The sequence below is a fragment of the Cnephaeus nilssonii genome (genome assembly GCF_951640355.1).
Source record: "Cnephaeus nilssonii genome assembly, chromosome: 5".
Lineage (NCBI taxonomy): Eukaryota > Metazoa > Chordata > Mammalia > Chiroptera > Vespertilionidae > Cnephaeus > Cnephaeus nilssonii.
In genome coordinates this window covers 6,093,322-6,106,325 of record NC_137076.1, presented here as the reverse complement: position 1 = coordinate 6,106,325, position 13,004 = coordinate 6,093,322, and the positions used below count along the sequence as shown (strand labels likewise).

The window sequence follows — 13,004 nt, the reverse complement described above, 5'->3', positions numbered from 1 at the left end:
TCCGGATTGGGCTCCCAGCCTCCAGCCCCACCTCCCTCCGGCCGTCCTTCACGTCCCTTCCTAGATTTATGTTTCAGTCCAAATCCAAGTACATGCTTTTAAACTGTAGTACCCCTCCCCGGCATGCAGAATAACATTATAGATCACACTGCCTGGGGATTCTTTCCGGATTGGTTGTTTTCTCCAACTAGTCTCTGGTCCTCCTCCCCCAGCTCTCAGTGCACCGCTGGTGACAGTTCCGGGGAACAAGCCATTTTCCCTCTTCTGTACCTTTTGTAAAACCATCTTCAGCATCAGTTTTATTGGACATCATTGCCATCAGGATATTTGGTGTTTTAGCAAAAATCTTCTTTGTTGCCTTTTTAATAATTACTCTGTGTCCAATCAAGATTTTTAATTTCCTTTACAAAAAAAAACACAAAACCTCTAACAACTGTATGAACTTGTAAAAGAAGGCTTCTAGAAATATTTTTTCATGAAGTAGCTTGTCAGTAAGGTCACACACAAAAAAATTTTTTTTGGCTTGACAGCATAAATTTTGACAAAGGTAAATTTGATTGTTTGGGGGTTATTTCCTGTGTTCTGACTTTTGTGACATATTTTATTAGGTAACAAGTACGTCGCTGATAGTAATAATTACTTTGTATCACTAATCATTGCAGTGAAAAATAAAACTCACTGCGACCTGCACCTGCCGGTCCTGCTGATTTCCGATGTAGAGACTTAGGGGACGGGTGAGAGAACATTCACGGGTGCTGCTGTGTTTCCAGGTGGGAGTGACATCGCAGAAGACCATGAAGCTGCTCCCGGCCTCCAGAGGCAGCGCTGCACAAAAGGTACTGTAGCGATGCGATTTCTGCACATCGCCTTAGCCGCAGCAGAGGAGAGGTTTGTGTTTCCTTCCTTAGTGGTAAGCTGTTCTTTTTACAATGCTAGTGTGAAAATGGCAATGAAGTTCTTTAGATTAGAACACAGGTTGAAATACCAAGTGACATTTATAAACAGTCATTTTCTAGAACATTATAAGCTTACTAGTGACCCAGTGCATGGACTCGTGCACATTGAAAGGAAATTAATTAGAAGGTGGCTGGTGGGGCGGGACTGGGCAAAAAGGGCCAACCTCCATAGTCCCTTCCCAGCATCTGCAGAGTGAGCCGGGGTCCTTCCAGCAGTTGGGGTCCCTTGGCCTGGCCTGTGGGAATTAGGCCAAAACCGGCTCTCTGACATCCCCCAAGGGGTCCCTGAGTGCGAGAGGGCACTCTGCAAAGTTGCTGTTGTACAGGGTGTGTAACGCAAACGCAGTGTGCAGTAAACCAGATTCGGGGTGACAGTGCCCCAGCAACAACATAACCCATGGCCGAAGGTGGAATTGTGCGGCTCCACAAGGAATCAGGCTCCCTCCTCTCTGGTTTCAGGGTGCATCACCTGAGAATTGCTGCTGTCAAGTCACTGAAGCTCCTGCATTGAGCGTCTGTCCCCTGGTGGTCAATGTGTGTCATAGCAGCCCATCAGTCAGTCAGACACTTAGCATATTAGCCTTTTATATATATAGACTAGAGGCCCTTTGCAGGAAGATTCCTGCAATAGGGCTTCCTGCTGCGGTCGCTGCCCCGCCTGCTTCCCTCCCTTCTCCCCCGCCCCGCCTGCTTCCCTCCCTTCTCCGCCGCCCCGCTTGCTTGCTTCTCCACAGCTTCGCTCCCTTCTGCAGCGCTTGGCTTCTTTCTATGCTGTCTTCAGTCTTTGCTCTGGCCTGGATATGCAAATTAACTGCCATCTTGGTTGGGTTAATTTGCAAACTCACCCTGATTGGCTGGTGGGCGTGGCTTGTGGGCATAGTGAAGGTTCGGTCAATTTGCATGTTTCTCTTTTATTAGAGAGGATTATGCACAGTTAGTAAATAGTATAAGTAAACCTATTAAAATCATATTCTGTTTTTTTGGAAATAATTTATGTGTATACTTGTGTGTACCAGATTGTGTATGTGTCTGCCAGGGCAACACATTTTATTATAGAATATCAAACATATCACATTTGGCCCTGGCCGGTGTGGTTTAGTTGGTTGAGCATTGCCCCATGCACCTAAAGGTCCCCAGTTGACAGCTGGTCAATGTTTCTCTCTGTCTCTCCTTCCTCTCTCTCTAAAAATCAATTAAAAAACACACAACATGTCGTAGTGTCGTTCATCACTCAAACAATGATACAAGTGCTTTTTGGGTATACAGCAGATGTGTTTAATGCATACTTCCTATTTTTTTCACACTAAATATTAAAAAGACATGTATTCAAGGGTCAATATTTAGTAAGATTAATTATTTTTATTGCTTCATCAAGGACATTCTTACATGAAACTAGATTGTTTTCCCCTTAACTCTCATTTGATGATGAAGATAGGTTACTGATATTGTTTTGTGTCATTGTTTTATTTCTTGTCAGATACCGTTAACTTTGCCCACCAGTTCTGTATCATCATTGCAAATATCAACCTAATTAAAAAGGAAAATAAAGTCTTTCTTAGAAAAATGTGTTGACTGGGCAGATTCCCTAAAAGGTTCTCTTTGACTTCCATGTGTCTAGGAACCCACTTTGGGAATCCCTGTAATAGATTGTTTTACAAATTATTGAGTAGTGTATTGTCAAAAAACAAAACCTTAACTATGTGTTTCTTCATCTTTTCAAAGATCCATGAATCTGAAAATGTGCACATAATTATTTGTGAATGCTCATTGCTCTAGGGAAAAAGTCCACATTTTCATCAAGTACACAAAGGGGTTTGTGATCCCCTGTAGAAGTTAAGAATCAGTGGCCTAAGAACAAAATCTGCACAATATCAACATTACTATATTTGAGACTCGTTTTATATCCTAATAGGCCAATTTTGTGCTTGAAAAGAACATTTATATTTTGATTCTTGGGATGAGTAACTTATTTATTTACACACACACACACACACACACACACACACACACTCCTACATATATAAATATACTAGAAGCCCAGTGCATGAAATTCATGCACGGGTAGGGTTCCTAGGCCTGGCCGGTGATCAGGTCCGATCAGTGGTGTGATCGAGGCCCCTGCTCGCACCCGCCTTGGCTGGCCTGGTGCCGCCTGGTTGCTGGCCTCCTCTCCCTCTCCCCCCCCTCCCCCACCACCACCGGTCAGGGTTTGCAGGCTGGGGCAGCTCCTGTGTTGAGCGTCTGCCCCCAGTGGTCAGTGCATGTCATAGTAAATGGTCATTTCCTCACAAAAAGAGGAAAACAGTTCCTCTCTATCCACTGTTTGGTTGATTTGCATATTAGGATTTTATTATATAGGATGCTTATATATTAGATCAAAAGTAATTGTTTTTCTAATCTATTTCTTTTGTCTTCTTGATCAATTTCTGAGAAAGAGATGTTAAAATCTCCCTTTCTATTTATTTCAGAGTAATTCATTGGCCACATTGGATAATTGATCATTGTTAAAGCTGGGTGATGGATACATGGGAATTCATTATGTTATTCTGTGTACATTTGCATATGTTAAAAGTTTTCCATTAAACAAGTTTAAAAATATCAAATCAGTGAGTCACCGCTTTATTTGGTAATGTTTTGAAATGTTCTTATGCTTCAGTTAAGAAAAAAAGAAATGACCTCCCTGCCATCTCTGTCCTTATTCTCTTGTGCTTTTACATTGTAGGAACAGAACATATGACCACCTCCTTTCATAACCACTCCATGGCCTTCTAGTTAGCCTTTTCTATAATTCTTTGGAGGATTAATTTTTGAGGGGGTGTCCTAGATTTTCTGATTTCTGCTTTTAAAATCACAATTTATATATTGAGAATATTGTTTTCTCCATATATAGTTAATAGGGTATAATAATAATAATTGTAGATTCTCTTCAATCTATTACAGGTGGTTATTGGAGATCATGAAGGGGTAGTTTTGTGCTTTGGCATGAAGAAAGGAGAAGCAGTGGTATGTACAGCATTTTTAGGGGAAAACAGGAATTTCTAAAAGAGAAACACACCACTTATTGAATAATCCTAGGTTAAAAACTTTCTAAAATTCAATGAAAAATGGGTGGTGAGGGAAATAGTTATATGAAGTACGAGGCTACAGACAGCACAAGAGTCATTTGCCGGCTGTTTGTAAAACACCTTTGGCAGCCCACGGTGGTCCATTAGTTTTGTGTGCTGAGTAGCAAATTACCGCAAACTTAGGGGCTTAAAACAACACACATTTATTATCTCACAGTTTCTCTGGGTCAGGAGTCTGGGCTCAAAATTTCACATGGCTGCAATGGAGATGTCAGCCAGGCCTTCTCTTTCCCGGAGCTCAAAATCCTGTTTCTAAACTCAGGGTTTTGGCAGAATTCAGTTCCTTGCTGTTGAAGGACTGAGGCCCCACTTTATTGCTGTCTGTAAGCCAGGGTGGGTCTCAGCTTCTGGAGGCCCCACAGTTCCTTGCTGTGTGGTGCTCTCCCGGACCCGCTCAGCATTGTGACCTACTGCTCGGACCAGCAGGAAAACCTGCAAGTCTGTACGATGCGGCTTACGTAACATGGTGTTCATGGAGGTGACTGTCCCGCACCGTTGCCACTTCACGTAACCTAATCAGGAAGTGGTCATTACAGCCTCATGTCCACAGATCATAATTTACAAGTAGTGGGTTTGAGATGGGAAGTCTAATATTCATTATACTATATATGGGATTTACAAAAAGATAAAGAAAGTGAAAACTATCAGAAAATTAATATTTCCATTATTCATATATCCTCTCAGATATTTTATTATTATTATTATTATTATTATTATTATTATTTTAAATCCTCACCTGAGGATATTTTTCCATTGATTTTTTAGAAAGAGTGGAAGAGAGAGGGAAAGACAGAGAGAAATATCCATGTGAGAGAAGCGCATTGATTGGTTGCCTCCTGCACGTGCCCTGACCAGGGCCCTGGCCAGGGAGGAGCCTGCAACTGAGGTACATACCCTTGATCGGAATCGAACCTGGGACCCTTCGGTCTGTAGGCCGATGCTCTATCCACTGAGCCAAACCAGCTAGGGCATCCTCTCAGATATTTTAAAGTCACAGAAGAGAAGAATCTGATGCCAGTAATAAAATGGAAAATAAGGAAAAAATTTATACCAATGTTGTTTCCCAGTTAATAGAGAAGTAATAAGGTTTCCAGTAAATTATGTAGTTATTTATACTACTGACATTTATAAAAATTATAAAGAAACTAGGAGAGGTTTGTTTTTAAAAGGTGGTTCAGTGTAACAGCATGTCCATTGGAACCAGGTGGAGAGTCTTATGAAAATGCAGATTCTCATTCTGTAGATCGAGATTGGGCCTGAGATTCTGCACTTTTTAAAAAGTAGTGATGGAATGCCACTGTTCAGTGAGCTCTACTTTGAGTTGCAAGGGTTTAGATTTTAAGGATGTCACTGAAATATGTGTGGGAAAAGTATTCCAAAATTTCAAGATATTTAGCAAAAAACCCAGAAGACCTACTGAAATAAATTCGTTTGTATCTAAAAGTATTTCTATATAGTAGAACTATAATATTTTTGTAAATTTAAAATCCCAGCATTTTTACAGTAAAGGAAAATGCTTTTAGTAACTTTGTCTACTTAATTTCACCCCAATGATTCCTGCAGGCAGTGTTCAAGACTTTACCAGGGCAGAAGATCGCAAGACTGGAGCTAGGAGGCATTCTTAACACACCCCAGGAGAAAATTTTTGTTGCTGCAGGATCTGAGATTCGAGGCTTCACAAAAAGAGGAAAACAGTTCCTCTCTTTTGAAACAAACCTCACTGAAAGCATTAAAGCTATGTATGTCTATTCTCTTTTTTAATATTTCTTTTTACATTTTTTACATTTTAGAAAGGTGACAAACATTTGATTAAGTATCATATCGTAACAGGTTTTCTGGGAAATAAAATTGACTAAAGGTATTTTATTTATTTGGAAATTAAATTTGACCTTGAATCATTATAAAATCAGTGGGTTATTGAAATGTTTTCTTGTTAAGGCTTTTATAGTATTTATACATTTATTCTGTTTTCTTTTAATATATTTTATTGATTTCAGAAAAGCAGGGAGAAGGAGAGAGATAGAAACATCAATGATGAGAAAGTATCATTGATTGTCTGCCTCCTGCACGCCCCACACTGGGGATCAAGCCTGCAACCCAGGCATGTGCCCTGACCGAGAATCAAACTGTGACCTCCTGGTTCATAGGTTGATGCTCAACCACTGAGCCATGCCAGCTGAATGACATTTATTTTTGACTGGTTGACTCAGTTATGATTTATAATCAAGGGGTAAAAGAAAAAAGTTGAAGAAATCTCTAGATATTTAAGTTTGCAGGAGGCTGCCAATCAATAATCTCTCTCATCGTTGATGTTTCTATCTCTCCCTCTCCCTTCCTCTCTGAAATCAATAAAAATATATTTTTTAAAAAGGTATGTGGACAGAGTTGGGATGATAAGGAGTCTAGTGGTTTTTTTATTTTATTTTTCAATTACAGTTTACATTTAATGTTATTTTATATTAGTTTCAGGTGTATATCATGGTGCTTAGACAGTTACATACTTTACAGAGTGCTCCCCCCAATATTTCCAGTGCCCACCTGGGACCATGCATAGTTCTTACAACATTACTGACTACATTCCCCATGCTGTACTTTATATACCCATGACTTTTTTGCAATAAGGAGTCTAGTTTTTATTTATTTTAATATATTTTTATTGGTTTCAGAGAGGAAGGGAAAAGGAGGGAGAGAAACATCAATGATGGGAAACAATCATTGATCGGCTGCCTCCTGCACACTTCCTACTGGGGATTGAGCCTGCAACCTGTGCATGTGCCCTGACCAGGAATCGAACCATGACTTCCTGGTTCATAGGTCCACGCTCAACCACTGAGCCACACCAGCCGAGCATTTCTTTTTTAGAGAGAGTGGAAGGGAGGGGGAGAGACAGAGAGAGAAACATCAATATGAGAGAGACACATTAATTGGTTGCCTTCTGCACACACCCTGACCAGGCCTGCGATTGAACCTGCATCCAAGGTACGTGCCCCTGACTGGAATAGATCCCAGGACCCTTCAGTCCACGGACTGACACTCAGCCATTGAGCCACACTAGCCGGGGCTAGGAGTCTGGTTTTTAAACTGTTTTTACCAGAGTGGCAGAGGTGGGTGAAAAGGCTATTTACTTAATTTTTGAAAAATGACCTGAAAATCCACATTTTTATAAGGTTGCATAAGAAAACAAGGTTATAACTCAAAAATATTCAGTAAGGAAATTGACACCTATAAAATTGGTTAACACTCCCACATGCTTCCTGGCTTAACGTTTCCATGTATCTCACTTTTGTCAACAATAGTGATTGCCAAGTAGTACTTTGGACAATGTAATGCAAATATAATGCAGATGGATTTCAAAATGAAATTTTAAATAATAAAAAAAGATGTGAAGTTTCATTAGGTGGATAGGAATGATATGCAGCGTCACAAAGTAAGGCCACCTGAGCAATAATTAAAGAAGAGAAAATCAATGAGGATTATTATAGAATAAGAAATAATCTTAGTATCAAAAAGTTTTAAGTACACCTTAGAGGTGAATAGATGAATCCTTCAAGTAAAACCTCAGTAGCCCTAACTGGTTTGGCTCAGTGGATAGAGCACCAGCCTGCAGACTGAAGGGGCCCAGGTTTAATTCCTGTCGAGGGCACATGCCCGGGTTGTGGGCCCAATCCCCAGGAGGGGGCGTGCAGGAGGCAGCCGATCAATGATTCTCTCTCATCATTGATGTTTCTATATCTCTCTCTCCCTCTCCTTCCTCTCTGAAATCAATAAAAATATATATATATATATATATATTTTAAATATATATTTTATTGATTTTATTACAGAGAGGAAGAGAGAGGGATAGAGAGTTAGAAACATCGATGATAGAGAAACATTGATCAGCTGCCTCTTGCACACCCCCCACTGGGGATGTGCCAGGAACCAAGGTACATGCCCTTGACCGGAATTGAACCTGGGACCTTTCAGTCCGCAGGCCGATGCTCTATCCACTGAGCCAAACCGGTTTCGGCAAAATATATATTTTTAAAAAATTTTTTAAAAAACCTCAGTAACCTCTTTCTGATCGCATGGTAATAGCAGAAGTGGAAGATACACACTAGTCTATAAATTTTTCAAAAAACTTCAGCTCCTCCGGCCCTAACTGGTTTGGCTCAGTGGATAGAGCGTCGGCCTGCAGACTCAAGGGTCCCAGGTTCGATTCCGGTCAAGGGCATGTACCTTGGTTGCGGGCACATCCCCAGTAGGGGGTGTGCAGGAGGCAGCTGATCGATGTTTCTCTCTCATCGATGTTTCTAACTCTCTATCCCTCTCTCTTCCTCTCTGTAAAAAATCAATAAAATATATTTTAAAAAAAAACAAAAAAAACTTCAGCTCCTCCGATGAAAACTGGATTCAATCTTGCAATTTAGAACATAGTTGTGATTATTGCCTAAATTGTAGTAAATATAGTTTGAAATGCACTTGTTTCATTTCTTTTTTCAAGATAAAATTCTGATGAAGGCATTTTTCCCACTGTTATCATTTAAAGTAGATTCATTTCAAATAGCCTTTTCTAGGCAATACAGTGTTGTAGTAAGAAAGCTAACGCTAGCGTTAAAAACTACCTGAGTTGAATTGCAATCCACTCCACTGTCTAGTTGTGCGCCATGAGGCAAGTTACTTAACACTTTATTGTTCACCTGTGAAAAGGGATGGTCATGGTCGCTAGTTTACACAGTCCGAGGATTGAGCTAATACGTGTAAATCTCTTAGGGCAGTGCTTTGCACATAGTATGCATTCAAAACCAGTTACTTTTTGACACATTATTTATCTTCAGATATAGATGATTATCATTGTCTTCTCTTTGTTTTCAGTTTTCAAAATCAGTGTTATACCAAAAAGCTAGAAATTAAGTGGGGAGAGATGAAAAAACCTGTTTAAGTTTGTGATAAAATGATAGTTAACACTGTATAAATAAGCATTTATTTTTACATGTGCAAGAAAATTAGTTTTTTATGCTTATTTTTAAAAATATGGATGTTTTAAAGTACTTTTCATGTTCTCAGGCACATATCTGGCTCAGATCTCTTTCTCAGTGCGAGTTATATCTACAGCCATTATTGTGACTGCAAAGACCAACATTATTACCTTTCTGGGGACAAAATCAATGATGTTACCTGCCTCCCTGTGGAGAGACTCCCTCACATTACCCCGGTGCTGGCCTGCCAGGACAGACTTCTCCGAGTGTTACAGGTTGCTATTTGCATCTTTATAATTTTTCATTATTAGATAAATGACTATGGATAAATAATATCTACTTAAGATAAATTATTTTAGTGGTTACTACCATTTTAAATGTCCTAATTAAAATTATATCTGGAAATTTTTTAAAAATGTTTTAATTTATAACTAATTTTGTTTACTTGAGGCAAATGTGTTCAGATCTTTGGCAAGTTTTTAGAGAGGCATATATGGAAAAAAGGGTAATTTCCCGCTCCCTCCTCCCTCGCCCCCCCCCCCCCCCCCCCCCGCGCCGCATTGAACTAATATAGTCAGAATGGGGTACCTTAACTACAAAAAACCTTCCCAGTTTTTCTTTTCCTTTTTCATCACTCTCCCCTCGCCCAACAAATAAAATTAAAGGAGGAAATTGGTTTGGGGAGAGGTTCTTGGGCTTTAACAGGGGATATTGAGATCAGGGTTGCATCATTTGAGTTTATCTACTGTTTATGACAGTATGTGAAACAGAATAAGCACTCAGTAAATATTAGTTAGATGAGTGAGTGATAGAGGGAAAAATTAAAAGCCATAATTGGCTAAAACAACTGCTTAAGGCCAGTGGTCGGCAAACTGCAGCTGTGGCTCTCGAGCCGCGGTTTGCCGCTCTGTTGACTAATGAGTTTACCGACCACTGCTAAGGCATTACCCTTACCCGGAAGTTTTGACTTCAAGTTAAAGACATTAGTAAATTATTAAAATGTTTTTTAAGTGTTTTTCCCTAGCAGTGGTCAGCAAACTCATTAGTCAACAGAGCTGCAGTTTGCTGACCACTGCTTAAGGCCATTGTTACTAGTAATAACTGTTATAACCATGTCAACTATGTCTTCTTGAAAGGAACTCTTCAGCCCTGGCCGATGTGGCCTCGTTGGTTGGGCGTCGTCCCGTGCACTGAAAGGGTGCTGTTCGATTCTGGGTCAGTGCACATGCCCAGGTTGTGGGCTTGATTCCCCGTAGGAGGTAGTAGCCGCTCTCACACTGATGTTTCTCTTTCTCACTCCTTCTCCATTCCTCTCTCTCTAAAAATCAATAAAAATATTTTCTAGAAAAGAAAGTAACTTTTCAATAAAATACACACACCGGGACCCATAAAATAAAGTTCAAGTGCAAATAATATGTAACAGGTAGATTAATTGGTTCAGAAACAGGCCAATGATAGTGCAGTTGAATGAAAGTCGAGCTGTTTATTCCGGGCCACCCCTGGGATTTCATAGCCAGATGGCCATTTCTTGGCACCAGCCCTTTTATGAAAGGGAAATCCAGTGGTTCTGTGAGGTTTTATTTTTCCCTAAGGTGAATTAAAGTAGTGTTGCAGGTCATTCTAGAGACCAGAGATTCACTTCTCCCTCGCCGTGCTCCCAGATAGGAGTCGTTTGAATAGGCTTTTTAGGAGCTGGCTGGCACTCGATTAGAGACTGATGTGGCTGAATTCTAGGATTCTGCTCTGTTTATAAGAAGAGCTCCATATGCTTATTGGAGAGGGAAAAATCCCCAAGGGTTTATGGAAAGCAAAAAGGTGTAGTCTTCCCTCTTCTCCCTGCTCCCTGTCTGCCTTGCTAGGCGGCTGCTGCACCAGAGGTACCTTTTGTGTTTATATAGTTACTAGAGGCCCGGGGCACGAAATTTGTGCGCTGGGGGGTGTGTGTGTGGGGGGTTCCTGCGCCCTCTCGCAGTTCAGGGGCCCTTGGGGGATGTCTGACTTCTGGCTGAGTGGCGCTCCACTGACCACCAGGGGACAGCTCCTGCGTTGAGCATCTTCCCCCTAGTGGTCAGTGCACGTCATAGCGATTTGTCATTTGGCTACTTGGTCGATTTGCATATTAAGCCTTTTATTATATAGGATATGTAGATGTCTGTAAATTTTTTAATGTTATCCTATATAGTAAAAGCCTAATATGCTAAGTGTCTGGTCATCCATTCAACCAATCAAAGCGTAATATGCTAATGATATGCTAAGGCTGCTCAACCACTCACTATGACATGCACTGACCACCAGGAGTTAGACAGTCAACTAGTCGCTATGACGTACACTGACCACCAAGGGGCAGGTGCTCTGACTGGTAGGTTAGCTTACTGCTGGGGTCCAGCCAATTGGGACTGAGCAAGATGGGCCGGACATGCCCTGGAGTCCTCCCACGTCCCTCCCCGGCCCTGATCGTGCACTGGTAGGGTCCCTCGGCCTGGCCTGCACCCTCTCACAATCCGGGACCCCTCGGGGGATGTCAGAGAGGCAGTTTTGGCCCGATCCCGCAGGCCAGGCCAAGGGACCCCACTGGTGCATGAATTCATGCACCAGGCCTCTAGTTTTAAATAAAAAATAAAGCATATAGCTCTCTTGTATATTCTAAATGTATTTAAACTTTTTACTCTAATTTTGCAAATTCCTGTCATTGAGTGATTTATCATAGATGTTCTTTCCATGTGAGTATGAGTACTTCTGCCTCATTCTTTACAGTTTCACAAATACTATGCACTAAATAAAAGCATTACAAGTGGCAAAATGGAAAAAAAGACAAAAGGAACTAACTTGTTTCCTTGTCTAAATAGCAGGTCCTCCTGCCTCTCAGTGGACGGGTTTTGGAAACACCCAAAGGCAAGGCCAGAATTTTCCTAGGAAGTAACTCCAGGCCTGGCCACACGTTTGAATGTGCTCTTCGTTAAAGCACAGAAGCAAACTGTTCCCGGGTAGTTTTGTTAGGAAAACTGACCAGTGTCAGATTTTCAGACAAACAGAGGAGTTAGAATGAAAAGCATTGAAAGTGGAGGATATTTTAAATATTTATCTTCTTGATCTTTACACTTTATGTATATTTTATTTTAAAATGAACCAGGGGGTCACCATTTGATTCCCAGTCAGGGCATATGCCCAAGAGGCTGGCTCAATCCCTAGTAGGGGGCGTGCAGGAGGCAGCCAATCAGTGATTCTCTCTCATCATTGATGTTTCTATGTCTCTCTCCCTCTCCCTTCTCTGAAATAAAATTAAAAAAATACTTAAAAAATAAAATAAAATGAATTAACACATGCAAAATTGCTAACATGCAAGTTAATATTAGCAACCTAATTTTTTCTGCAGTTTTATTCCAGAGTTCATTATGAGTATTGATGTTATCTCTGAGTGCCTATATTGTTTTAAATTTGTATTCTGGCCCTGGCCGGGTGGCTTAGTTGGTTAGAGTGTCATCCTGTACACCAAAAGGTTGCGGGTTCAATTCCAGATCAGGTCACATACCTAGGTTGCTGGTTTGATCCCTGGTCATGTGCGTATGAGAGGGAACTAGTTAATGTTTCTTTCTCTCTCCCTGCCTCTCTCTAAAAATCAATTTTAAAAAAGAACATACCCTCAGATGAAGATTTAAAATAAAATTTTTTAAAAAAATAATTGTATTCTGTTTGTTTTAAAATACTTGTTCTCCCTCAGGGATCAGATGTGATGTTTGAAATTGAAGTTTCTGGCCCACCTACTGTCTTAGCTCTACACAATGGAAATGGCGGTAATCAGCTTTTCATTTTTCACAATCAGATAAGGGAGTGCCTTATGTGAAATCAAGATATTTCAGGTTCTTAATCATTTAACCATATATAAAGTGAAAATGGGAACTTGTGGAAGGAGCATGAACTGGAACTGAGATGGTTGTTATCTGACAACTTGCCAGCCACTAACAGTA

The 13,004-nt window shown here is 40.6% G+C and overlaps 1 protein-coding gene across 2 annotated transcripts in view; it reads left to right on the top strand.

Moving 5' to 3' along the window:
- The window catches only part of BBS7 (Bardet-Biedl syndrome 7), a 50,440-nt gene that overhangs the window by 867 nt on the left and 36,569 nt on the right, over positions 1–13,004 (top strand). For both annotated transcript variants that reach the window (XM_079772767.1, XM_079772766.1), the window contains exons 2-6: positions 771–836; positions 3,897–3,959; positions 5,645–5,820; positions 9,128–9,314; positions 12,758–12,830. In XM_079772767.1, the coding sequence (XP_079628893.1) occupies positions 771–836; positions 3,897–3,959; positions 5,645–5,820; positions 9,128–9,314; positions 12,758–12,830 (565 nt within the window). The remainder of the gene's footprint in view (positions 1–770; positions 837–3,896; positions 3,960–5,644; positions 5,821–9,127; positions 9,315–12,757; positions 12,831–13,004) is intronic.